General features: G+C 35.7%; 1 protein-coding gene across 1 annotated transcript; it reads left to right on the top strand.

The window, feature by feature from the left end:
- The first annotated feature begins 2961 nt into the window (after positions 1-2961).
- Positions 2962-10911, top strand: LOC124408113 (alcohol dehydrogenase class-3). The gene is made up of 7 exons (XM_046884821.1): positions 2962-3205; positions 6391-6634; positions 6761-6981; positions 7294-7510; positions 9257-9387; positions 9506-9780; positions 10750-10911. Exons 1-7 carry the CDS (start codon positions 3185-3187, stop codon positions 10772-10774), a joined length of 1134 nt encoding a protein of 377 aa, XP_046740777.1. The 5' UTR covers positions 2962-3184; the 3' UTR covers positions 10775-10911.
- Positions 10912-13957: the final 3046 nt, after the last annotated feature.

Genomic DNA, 13957 nt, shown 5'->3' with positions numbered 1-13957 from the left:
AATAATAAATATATGGCAGATTACAATCCACAGCTGGAAACTAAATCATTGCTCTACTTAGACGTCAATAATTTGTACGGTTGGGCAATGGCTCAGGACTTACCTTGCAGGAATTATCAATGGATGCATCGTGTGCACGATTTTGATTTCATGCGCGATTTCATGCGAAAAGTTTCATGAGGGATACATATTAGAGGTAGATTTAGAATACCACATCAATGTTCACATTTTACATCAAGATTTACCCTTTTGTCCAAATCATCAAATACTGCCTGGTGGAAAAACTTCGAAACTTTTATTTACGGTGCAGAACAAGTCACGCTATGTTATACATTATCTCAATTTGTAGTCATGTGTCAAAAACGGATTGATATTGCGTAAGATTAATCGAATATTGAAATTCAAACTATCTGCATGGTTGAAGAGTTCTATTGATTTGAACACTGCATTGAGAGTTAAAAGTTCCAATAAATTCGAACAAAATCTATACAAACTGACGAATAACGGGGTATTTGATAAAACGATGGAAAATGTTCGCAAATATTCAGATCTTAAATTGGCACGAAAATGGCATGGGCGTGGTGGTACCAAAGCATTGATATCGAGACCGAATGGCTACAGTCCAAGTATATTCAATGAGAATTTCGTCTGACCCGTTTTTTGTAGCCTCTTTTATGAACATTGGTTCAATCGAGGATGTCGTGATATTTCCGAGGATCATCGTAAGTGTAAATATCTTCGACTGGAATTTTCTTGAACATAAGTTCCAATATACTTGGAGTCGTTTTGAATTGCATGTTTTTAACATAAAAATAATCAAGCTCGAGTTCTTACCATCTTGTTTGAATAGAATTATGAAACTTGCGTTGTCGCGGATCAAATGTCTGGAGATTCTTGTGTATGTTTGGCATAGATAGAAATAATCAAAAAATTTATGACGACCCATACAGAAATATTGTCTAACGACATCCTGCTTACCACAGACAATATAATCGAAAATAAAAATCGAGTTCGGCTTGGATTGCTCGACCGGAATTACATCACAATTATTGGAATATATAAGATAAGACACATCTGCGACACAATTTAAGACTATACGCAAATATTCATACTTTGGTTGAGCCAAAGACTTGGAATATATATAGGTATAAGCAGGGCACTTCTATAAATTAAAAAATGCAATAATACGCACCTAAATACTAAAATTCAAGTCTCGACAGAAATATCGTTGACTATTAACATTCAAGTAACAAGGATTGAATGTTAAGGATCGAGATAAATTATGTACGAGTGAGACAAACATAAAAATAACTGCCCACAAATAAAATTTGTCCATGTTTTCTCTAAGCAGAGAGTACCATGGACTGGGGAATGAACATAGAAGCTAGAAAAATGTGTGACTACGAAACGTATAAACGAGGTTTTTCTGTATTCATCGATAATTCAAAGCAATTAGTGAATTTACTGTCTGTATTATTGAACATTGCTTAATTTTATGTTGTAATGCACTGATAAGCTCTGCGATAAGTCTGAAGTCACCCGTTAAACCCGCACATCATTTCAGTTGGACGATTGTAGGCCTGTGACGTCTCTGGACCATAATAAGTCAAGTACACATTATAGTTAAAATGGCCAAGGGTAGCTGTGGTACAACAGTATATTGTGCAACAAGGAAGAAAACTTGGCCTGTTTGCGAAAAGACCGTTGCGTCCTTGTTGCATACGATTCTTCATACAACAAGAGTATCTTACGCGTGTTTTCACGAAGTTAACTCCTAGGACGGGTATTTTGTGTATGGAACACACGCATGAAAAAACGTGTACAACGTCAAATTAAGTTTCGTGTCAACAACAGTACAGCCATTTCTTATATAAATAAGGTGGGTGGTGTTAGACCCTCCGATTATGACAAGTTAGCAATAAGAATATGCGCTAGGTAGAAAGAAGGCGTAATTTCTTTTCATCACCCGAAGTTGACGTTTTTGCAAATAATAGTAATAAGAATTGCCAAAAATTCTGTTCGTGAGTTTTGAATTTCCAAGTCATGTTAATAGATCAATGCATTCGCTACTAGCTGGTCCAGTGGTGCCTTGGTCCTGGTCCCACCTCCAAATCAATTTCAAATAATTCGAAAACAATTGCCTAATTTTTTCAGATTCCTACCTCAACTCTGGGATAGTCCGCTTTGTGATCGAAGTTTCTTATGGGAATAACATGGGAAAAACTTGTTTCATCCGTATATATTTTGTTGCAAGAGTAATAATGTTCAAAAAAATCTGTCACTGCGAGGTTTTAGCGGGCATTAGTGCTACTATCTGTGAAAAAATTTACATCACGATACCAGAAAATCTAGACGAATTGCACTTCCTGTAAATGCAAAAAAAAAAAAACCTGAGATTTGAAGGGTGTGCAATTCGTAGAGATTGCGTGGTATGATTATGTGATTTTTTTCCCAGACAGTAGCACTAATGCCGACTAAAACCTCACACTTACAAATTTTTTTTAACATCATTACTCTAACAATAAAATATATACTGAGAAAAAAAGTTTTTCACACGTTATTTTCACAACAAACTTCGACCACAAAGCGGACTCTCTTAGAGTTGAGGTAAAAATCTGAAAAAATAAGGTAATTGTTTTTTAATTATTTGAAGTTGATTTAGGGTTTGAAGCGGCAAAAATTCGTCAACCCCCTAAACAAGGACCGCCCTAATGAGTATATTAATATACACCCACGATAATAAAAAAAAAGCAATAAGAAGAGATATTTTTGGTTTTTTCAAATAACTTCGCCGTGTAGGTAAGTTCGTTTGATCGTTCTATAACGGCGCCGTGTAAGCACGACTTATGCTATAATCACGTGATACCCTCTCTCTCGGCATGAGTTACTACCGAAGTGACGTCAGTCAGGGTTTATTGATACGGTTCAATTCGCGCGACGCGTTCGTTGTAAACTCTGCTTATGTGCGCACATGCCTGGCTGGATTGTGACCTTGGATGCTGCAATCGTCAATTAGATAACCTAAAATCGCCCTCTTCATTCTCATAACCGAGTAAAAAGCGCTACGAATTCCAGCGGTCATCGGTTTCCAAGCGTGACATATCGGCATTATATAATTGGAGATACGAGAGCATTCCTTCTGGTTACAGATTTCGGATAATTCAGTACGTTGTCTAATTTCACCATGGCAGGTACCGCAGGCAAGGTGAGTTAACCCTTTAACAAAGTAAGAATGGAATTTTATATTACCAAGTTATCGGGAATATTATATATATTATCAATTACAGTCATTTTAAGTGTATAATGGTGTATCATTTTGCATTATTATTTTATTGATTATAATTTGTTACCGGCATTTTTTCAACCTTTAACTAGACTATTTCATAGCACACACGTTGTTATCAAAATTCGACAATATATTGCTGCAGCTACATAGACAAATATATATATGTATACTAGGGTGCTTCATTTAAAATGAACATTTTTTTTTCGCTGACGCATAAAAATTTTGTTCCTTTTATCGAAAAAAAAATTTCCCTCAAAATTTGAGCCCTTAATTTTAATTTTAAGTGGTTCCTTTCGATCGATGTATATTTCCCATTGAAATAACATGTAATTCGTTATTTTTTTAATTTAAATTAAAATAGCTCCGTTTGATTGCATGGTATTTCATTGCGATTAGTCAAAATTTGTAGTATATTAGTGACTCTTTGAAAGTACCAACTAATATTTTTTTATACTTGAACCCGTCTCATCGGTGTCGGTCTCGAAAGCCCAATTTTCTTAAAAATTGTTATATTTTCGTACTTATCAACAAAACAATTTTTTCTTGAACAATTAAATTTCCTACAAATTGTTCTTTGACAATTTTTTTATAACTTCAACTGTTTTGTTGATAAGTACGAAAATATAACAATTTTTAAGAAAATTGGGCTTTCGAGACCGACACCGATAAGACGGGTTCAAGTACAAAGAAATGTTAGTGGGTACTTTCAAAGAGTCACTAATATACTACAAATTCTGACTAATCGCAATGAAATACCATGAAATCAAACGGAGCTATGCTAATTTAAATTAAAAAAATCGTGAATTACATGTTATTTAAATGGGAAATATACATCGATCGAAAGGAACCACTTAAAATTAAAATTAAGGGCTCAAATTTTCAGGGAATTTTTTTTTCGATAAAAGGAACAAAATTTTTATGCGTCAGCGAAAAACAAAAAAATGTTCAATTTAAATGAAGCACCCTAATGTAGACCTACGCTAAAATTTTGAGGATATGAAAGTTGACGGTTTCCGGTTCCTTGGAAAATCTTAAATTCCCAAACGATTGTTGGGGTTGATGACGGTACTTACACATATATTCTTTTAAAACATCCGATGAATAGTCAGGTCGAACTTTTAAGCAGAAAATTTTTTGCAAGACTCTCATGTCCTTGAAAAATGTGTAGCTGATCAAGATTAAAGGCTATTACATACAGAGCGTGACAAAGTGATGCTCCACGCGTTGATTCTCAATTTCACTATACTTCTTATCACTATCAGCAAATGTTGAGGAATTATTTCTCTTTAGCAGTCCCTGTAGCTAGTGTTTGTATTTCTTTTTTTCTTTTTTTCTTCTACCAAACTTAATTTTACGAAATTTTTTAAAATTTCGCAAAATCCGTGCATCAGAAAAAGCTAATTTAAATACATCTCAGATAAAGATGTTAAAGAAAAGGGCTGCGTTTTTTGACTAATACTTTCATGAAAATAGTTCGGCAGTAGATCCAAAACTAAATTATTCTCCAGCCTTGATCAAGACATTGTGAGATTCCCACAGTTACTTCTTACGTAGGCTTTATACAACCAATGGTTTATAAAGAGTCTCAACGCGAGCTATAGTTTGTTCTAATCTAATCAAAATTATCGTTGCAAGCTTATCTGAAATTCTTAAAGCATATTATATCGAATTAGACATTAAACTAATTCTAAGAGTACATTACAGTAGATAATTTTTTATTGCTGTACAAATATTTATAAAGAAATGTTTTCATTTGTCTTCGATGATGATCTAAAGTAAAAACATTTGTAAAAACACCCTTAAACACCTCATATATTATATTATTCATATCAGATTTATTGGAATTCAAATAAAACATTTGCCATGAACTACTTATACATAATGAGGATGAAGTTAGTAACTTTACAGTTACGATGTACGTTTAGGCAAAATCATTACTTCGCACACTTAGAGTTGTCTGAAATTTCGTTAACAATGATAAACAAAACATACTCATATATACCGAAAAGTCAACTCTTTGAAAGTCATTCAGAAATTGCACAATAATGATGTTTTTCCTTGACGTTTCGTTACATTAACGTTACTTACTTCAGCCTTGTTATACATATACCGAGTGGTCTGTTTTAAAAAATTCTGGCAAATATTTCAAAGAGTAAGAAAAATGCAAATTTCATGCAAAAGTTGAATGGTTTCAAAGGAGAAAAGATATGTTGATATGCATCGAGTTCTGGACTATGACTATTTTGAAATTTTGCAATTATATTCTAAAATATCATGGTGCTACGTGGCTAGTATATTCCTAATTTAAATTCTCATAGTAGCAGGTAAAATTGACAAATACTGTAACGAAACTACTGAGGTCTTAAAACTAATTATTATTTGTTACTTATTTATTCATGTAGCTCGAACAGGATAGCCGATGATACTAATGTAAAGTACATAAATATAATATCCACGATACTACCACAACAGTGAGAAAAAAGGTAGTCGGTATCCTCATATGACAGCAATTTAAAATTAACTTTAAAAGTGTAGAGTTTAATATTATACAAGTCAGTCAAATATGCATTGTCGCTGCGAGAAACTGGAGAGTGAATGTCCGATCTAGAATTTACACAAAAGTAAAGACTAGTATTTCTAAGCGTACGATTGGGTACAAAAAAATTGGCAAAATGAAAAAAAAAGTAAACTTGTTACATCAAAAAATCATTTCTAATTCTCATCATCGAAAATTGATTTTCAGTTTTTTCCATAACCAAATTAAAAATCCCCTAACAATTCCAAGTTTTCCATGATTTCTTTAAACACATTACATGCAGAAAACGTACTTTTACGTTATTTGCAGTCTGTCACTGGAGGGCGGGTCACGTGAAGTACGTATTCACTAGATTTGTGCTGTAGAGCGGATATTGTATAAATATGATTATTCCAATTTTATGGAATAAGCTCCTGTGAAATTCATAAAAAAACGTCCACTCTATGCAGAAGTCCACGGTCAAATATACCCGCATGCGATGTGTTAAATACCCTGACATTTCCAGGTTTTCCAGATTCTTCAGTAGTTCATAATTTGGGAACTGATTTTCTTTCAATTACTCGTGCAGGTAATCAAGTGCAAAGCAGCCGTAGCATGGAAAGAAAAAGAGCCACTTTCGCTGGAAGAAATTGAAGTGGCACCCCCAAAGGCACATGAAGTACGTATTAAGATTGTAGCAACTGCCCTTTGCCACACCGATGCCTATACCTTGGGTGGACAAGATCCGGAAGGTATATTCCCTTGTGTACTTGGCCACGAGGGTTCAGGAATTGTTGAAAGTGTGGGACCAGGCGTGACAGAATTCCAGCCTGGTATGTACATGTATATATTTACAAAAACGTTATATTTTATCTCGGTAAATTATCTAGAAAGACTGTACTGAAGAATTTTTTTCACATATTGTATTCTGTTATAAAAATTGAGTCTTCGATTTACAGGTGATCATGTCATCCCACTGTACATACCTCAGTGTGGTGAATGCAAATTCTGCAAGTCACCAAAAACAAATTTGTGTGGAAAAATTCGTACCACTCAGGGCAAAGGTGTGATGCCTGATGGCACATCTCGCTTCACTTGCAAGGGAAAGACGCTAGCTCATTTCATGGGCTGTTCCACGTTCGCAGAATATACGGTCGTTGCGGATATTTCACTTTCCAAGGTCATTATTTTACAGTCGGTTACTCAAATTTTACACATAAGTATTTCTCCTGAAATTATCATTTTACATTGAGAAAGAAACATTCAATGAAATTCCTTAATTTCATTAATCAAAGTCCAAGTGATCCAATCATTTTAAAACAATTGATTACTAAAGAGAAAATTTAATGTCGATAAAATCATCGTTTTGAGAGAATCATTCAAGTAAATAACATATTTAGTAACGTATCTGTAATACAAAAATATTGATAGAAATTACCAATGTGGAATTCCTTAGATGTTTGCTACTATTTTGTGTTATTTCTACCCGCAGGTTGACCCTAAAGCTCCTCTCGACAAAGTTTGTCTTCTGGGCTGTGGAGTGCCGACAGGATACGGGGCTGCTCTTAATACTGCAAAGGTTGAGCCGAATAGTACTTGCGCTATTTGGGGGTTGGGTGCAGTGGGTTTGGCTGTTGCTCTTGGGTGCAAAGCTGCCGGGGCTTCCCGTATCATCGGGATTGACATCAATAAGGAAAAATTCGAACAAGGTTAGTCAAAATAGTATTAAGCAGCGATCACCGAAGATCACCTATGCTGAAAAGGAATTTTCATACTTTCCATTCAATTTCTGTACTCTCATACAGCGCATGCCTTGTGAAAAATCTCTACTGCCCTCTAATACTGAAGTATTCTGGTACCGAAGCTCAACATTCGTAGTGCTTCTGGAACCGCTGGAATGGTAGTGTTGTTCCAGATAATACCTTTTATTATCCACATGAAGATAAAATTGTTCAATTACAAATTCAGTTAGATATGAGGGAACGTCGTTTCTCTTGCAATTATCGCTTTCAAAGGTACGATTATTCTAATTTTCATTTCGATAATCAAACAGATAAAGATAAAAACAGGAGAATCTTGATATATTCAACACGAAGATTTATTGATTTTATGAAATGATTTCTTGAGTATGGCATAAAAATATGTTGTTGTTGCGAATCATTATTTGTTAAAGCAACAAACGATTTGATTTGATCAATAAGATTGACTCAATTGTTTTTCTTAATGATCGTACAAAAATCTTCTTTCAGAAAGAGATATTCTGAATTTTCGGAGATTTCTTTGAATTATTTATTTTCACAAAATGGCATCTGAGTTTCACCTTCAAATTGCTTCGACCTTGCTTCAGTCTAAGCAGTTTATCTTATCTTTATACCATAAAAACGATAAAGATGAAAGAAGAACTTGATTCACATTATCTCTACAAGACAAAAAGATGATGTACATTTATCCAAAGCGCTTATCTTAGATAAATATCTGGATAATATACAACACTGGCTACTGGAGTACTACATTGCTAGAATATAAGGACCCATCCACGATCCATCGACTAGCTTCGTATGGCTGAAAATTTGATTTGGTTATTGTTATATTAATTTGGACTTGGTAATTTTAACACATTTATAGTGTACACTCAGTTATGAAAATCTTTCAGTTTTTTTTAGGCTTCTAGGCCTAATCGTTTACGAGAAACACATTGATCAATTTTATCACTTTTTGGTATTAGAATTTTTAGCACTTCTTCTCTTTTAATAAATATGACCTGTTATAGTTCTTGTGTATAAAAGTCTGATGTTTTCGAAATTGAAATCTATAAGAGAGATCCAAGAGAAGTTTCTAAAGGGAGAACCTGTTTTTCTTGACATTTCAACTCACGTATACGAAAACGCCTAAAAAATAGTGTTTTTTTTTTATATATAAATAAGTAGCACTTTGAAGTATATCCTGAAATCTTTTAATCAAGATGTTAATGGTGTCATGATTAATTCGTCGTAATTATTCCATGGATATACTCATAGAATATAGGTAGGTATATAGGAAATTTGGGATCGTTGAGACATTTAATCATGATTCCATTTTATTCCCTCTCTGAGATTATATAAAGCTCTTTGAAGGTTCGCTTATCGGCCCATATATACTGATACATCTACGGGGGTGGATTCTGAACGATTCAAGGCGATGCGTGTCGTCTGCTTCCATTTCTTTCAATCTACTTAGCAGACGATACCAGTGGCCTTGAATCGGTCAGAATTCGGTGTTGGCATACAACGCTATTTAAGAAAAAAATGCACTCATATCCCGCACAGCATAAAATATTTTAGTGAAAGATTTACATATTTTTATTTTAGTTCAAAATACAGTTTTGAGTGGTGTATGCGTAGTGAATAGACAATTTTAAATTTTGAATCAATACATTCATAACAAATGTCATTCAATAATTTTCTTGTCATTTCCAGCTAAACTATTTGGTTGCACCGAGTTTGTCAATCCAAAGGACTATGATAAACCAATTCAAGAAGTTCTTGTCGAGCTTACCGATGGTGGTCTTGATTACACATTTGAATGTGTAGGAAATGTACATACTATGGTGAGGCTACTATTTAATAGAATTGAAAATTTTCAATATAAACCTTTTTGTATTCAATACCACATAATTCAACATTTCATTCTCGTATTTTTCAACCATCATTATTCAATTACTTCAGAGAGCTGCTTTGGAATCATGCCATAAGGGTTGGGGCACGTCTGTCATTGTCGGAGTAGCTGGGGCTGGGCAAGAGATTAGTACTCGTCCATTCCAGCTGGTAACTGGACGCGTTTGGAAAGGAACTGCATTTGGCGGTTGGAAATCGCGAGACAGTGTGCCCAAACTGGTCAGCGATTATCAATCAAAGAAGCTGCTTCTGGATGAATTTGTCACACAAGATCTTCCGTTCGATCAGATCAACGAAGCCTTTGAACTTCTTCACTCAGGAAAAAGGTACGCAGATTTCTTCTTCATATCCTCTCGCAAAATTTTTTAGAAAATAATAAAGAATAGAGTCCAAAGTTTGAGCGAGTGGTGAAAGCAGAATGCAAGATCAGAGATCTGAGAATCAGAAATGACGGGAAGGTCGCACACATTCTGCGAGCGATTGCTTAGTCTAATGGGACGAAGAGGTTTTTAGGTAGAAAAGATAAAGATTCACTTATGAGTATCACAGGTGTGTGAAAAGTGCATGACCATGTTACAACAGAAAATTTTGGTATTTAATGATACTAATTTTTTTTCCTTTTCAAAATAATAGCAAAGACACCTTACTATCTTTTTGTCAATGACTGTAATTCTTGCTTAAGAAAATCAAGTGAAATGTTGATACGAGGTACTGCATTGTTATGTAACAACGTTAGCGCATTTCGAGATATATTCGTATTAAGCTGCAATACCGCGTTAATTTCGCCTGAAAATATGAAATTCAAGACGTGTTTATACTATGAAATTCCCTGACTTTTTCCAGTTTTATAGATTTTCCTGGTGATATCCAAATACAAATCTTCTGGATTTTTCGCTCAATCCTGCAGATTAGCAACAAAAATACTTTAACACATTTGAGATTTAAAGAGAAAGAAATGATTAAAAACGACGAGGAAGTCAATTACGTTATCGTAACAAAACGTTGGGGAAAAAATCCCTTTAAAGAAGTTGAATTTATAAAATATGAGTATGCCTTTTTTTCTTACGGTTTAAGGAATTTCAGACAATCCAAAATCGGCGAAATAGTGATTTTTCAGTTACACTAACAGATAGCTAGCCATGAAAAATTGAGTAAAATTACATTGTTTAGTAAGAAGGATGATAAAAATCAAGGAATTTTATTTCGGCTATCTATTCATCATCATTTTGAAGTAATTATAATTTAAAAAAATTATGAAGCTGCAGTTAATTGTATTCATTTTTCTGAATTTTCAGCTTGAGAGCTGTTCTGCATCTCTAGAATACAGTTTCATCTCTGCAACTCCAAGGACATTACTACACTACACAATTTTGTACATATCCATGAGATACAATATTTGAATTATATTACACAAATAAATAAATATTTTGTGGGTGCATTTCTATTGTAAAAATGAATACGGATTTATTATTTTTTTTTTTCTTATGTGCTTATATTTACTATCGTAGCACTATCGATGAGTAGTTTGTGGCTGTCAATCAACTGAGTGATTTCAACTCTTGTCAGACACAATCCGAAAATACAGATTGGTTTGAATCCACCATCTAGGGCTAAAATTTCGACTTTTCTGCAATTTTGATTTCTTGCAGTATGTACTAAGATGCAAAGATACTGTAAGTTTCAGATATCTATAAAAAAATTTAGTTTTTCAATTTTTCATGACCCAGTTCACTCGATAAATGTTTTTTGTGGATCGAGAACTCATTGTCATCTTTAGGTTTTACTATTCATCTAATAATTACCTATAATGCGTAATCACAGAGTTAAAATGTATTTTTAATATTTACACGTGCCGTTCTTGAAATAGTAATAATACTTCTTCCTTCCGTATGCGACGAAAAATTATTAGGCCAGATTTATAATTAGTCATACAGTGCGTTTGAGACATACTTAATAATGAATAGATTTTGGATTACTTGAATTTCACACGCAAGTTCGTTAACTGTAAGATCCATGAAAATCTCTGTCGTAGGACATATGCCGTGTCCGAGATCGTAACGTCTTGAAATCGTCCTCAAAACATTTAATGCATTGTTCTAGTCAAGTCTATTCCGTTCATTCGACAATTCATTACGTAAAAGTTGTGCGTGTGTTGGCGCTGACGGTAGGTGCGTGGCTCAGAGTCTGCCCTTTCACCAGAGATTCTCTTAAAAAAAATTTCACAATCAATTCAATCAGTACGCATGATGTATTTAACTCAATGCTAATTATTTTTGCCGAAAAATTACGACCACATGGCTTAATTCAAAGTGCCGCGCGTAGTACCGCGCGCCGGCAACAGATGGCCGCGTGTCGCCTCGCTCTCCCATGCATATCCGCGCCAAGGAACTTCTCTCTCGCAGACAAAGTCGCGTCTCGATGCAATGAAACCGGCTAGATTGACACACTCTGACGCCGGGTTGTTCGCGCGGGTCATGTATGCGGTTGGTCTCAGAATGGCATCGGTGTCATTCTGAGATCTGAGAGACGTATTAATGTTGGGCCCGCAGTATCGTTATATGTCGAATTTCGTGAGAAAGAGTCCCGGCGCTCTGATTGAAGGAATTACCATCATCTTAACGGGCATGGCCTGTATGGCTAATACCTAAAGGTTCTCAAAAAAAAAAAAAAAAAAAAAACAACCATCATCTGGACCGGTATCGTGAATTTGGTTCAATTCTTGCGTTTCATATGTGTCCTGTGTAACTGATACCGATCTCGCGCGGTGTTGCCGGATCAGGGTATTTTTGCCTTTATCCAGCGTTTTTTCGTCACGTCAAGGGTGCAAATTAGGCAAAAATCAATGAGCGCTTTTTTTTATTTTTTTTATTTTTTATTTCTTATTTCTTATTGGGAAACCAAATATCGGACTTTTTCTCTTTTCTTAATTTACACAAACCGACATGAACGGTGCTGATCCCGAACTCGGCCCAAAAAAACTAAACTATAGCACCGATCACATTGAGTAGAAATGGATACCAACTCCCACTTCTAAGTTCTGTCCAGTAGAACCGACCGAAGATTAAGTTATAAGTATTAAGGTAGGCTAGTAAATGTTTGCACACAAACATATAGACAAAAATAATGCAATCAAGAAATATTAGTCGCAGAAGACGGAGAATACTTCAACCAGCAAATTGACAACTTGTACAATGACAGTAGACATTTAGCATCCCTGCTTAACAAACAAACAAATATTATACAGTCAACGCTGGGCGTCTACAGGAAAGAAATCGACGTCACAATAGGCCATAACCGCGAACAAGATAAGTTACTCACGGGTCTCTCAAATGATGCAGCTATTTCGAGAGCCTTAATCGCAAATAATACCTTGAGAACAACTTTACTTGACCGCCTAATTGACTTGGACCGACACATGAACGAATACGAACTTGACCTGTCTAGTCTAGTAAACGCAATCCTCTTCGCTCAAAGAGGGATCGTCCACCCTAATATTTTATCACCGGACCAGATTATATCCAGCCTTAAACATATCCAGCTACTTAGACCACAGATAGAGTTCCCGATCCCAATGGACCCAAATTACGCCGAAGAATTAATTCGCATCTCACAAATCAGCATAGCATATTTCACGCCCAGGCTCTTGTACGTGATATCCATTCCACTGCTCAACTTCGACACTTTTGATCTATACCGTTTGCTCCCCGTCCCCGTGAGACAGACATACGACTCGTCAGATAACAAATTCGCTTTCATTCAACCTGGCAGCGACTACGTAGCCATAGCACTCAACCGAGTGTCAAACTTTCAAATTTTGGAGCCCAAATTTAGTAAATGCAATTTATCCCTAGACAAATTCATATGCAAATTGACACAACCACTTTTTCGACCATCGACTCGCAAACTCTGTGAGGTCGACCTCTTCCTAAATCCCTCTAAGAAAATTTCAAATGAATGTGATATCAGACTGACCGCATTCGACGGCACATATTGGACCGAATTATCGGCATCCAACTCCTGGATTTTCTCGGCTTCCACCCCTGAGACCCTTCACATTCTTTGCCCAAACGATCAGACCTCCCGTGTCACACTTTCCAGCTCAGGCATCATTTCACTAAACGACCTATGTACGGCTAGTACCTCCGAAGTCACCTTTAAAACTTCGAAACGTTCCCAATCCATTGAAACGCTCTCCCACGTCCCCAAAGTTACCTTAGATTTAAGCCAAATATCCCTTAGTCTTGATTTTAATATCACCACTGACCTATCCCTAGTCACCATCCCCCACCTTCGTGAACCCTCACGCATCGATTCCCATGATCTTGCCGTTACCGGCGTTGCTCTTAACGATATACTGCAGCGCTCAGCTGACCTAACCACACACTATCGCACCCGAAGTAACGTGCACCGCCTCATTACCAACCTTTGTTATGGTGGAATTGGCCTTGCCTCTCTCTAAATAGCTTTCTTCTGCTACAAATTCTCGTTATTTGGTAAAATCTC

This window comes from Diprion similis, chromosome 7 (assembly GCF_021155765.1).
Source record: "Diprion similis isolate iyDipSimi1 chromosome 7, iyDipSimi1.1, whole genome shotgun sequence".
Taxonomy (NCBI): Eukaryota; Metazoa; Arthropoda; class Insecta; order Hymenoptera; family Diprionidae; genus Diprion; species Diprion similis.
This window is presented reverse-complemented; position numbering and strand designations above follow the sequence as displayed.

Coding starts and splice junctions, on each gene's coding strand:
- LOC124408113 (XM_046884821.1), top strand. CDS start 3,185: ATGGCAGGTACCGCAGGCAAG. Junction 3,206..6,390: donor TGGCAGGTACCGCAGGCAAG/GTGAGTTAACCC, acceptor TTACTCGTGCAG/GTAATCAAGTGCAAAGCAGC. Junction 9,388..9,505: donor TAGGAAATGTACATACTATG/GTGAGGCTACTA, acceptor CAATTACTTCAG/AGAGCTGCTTTGGAATCATG.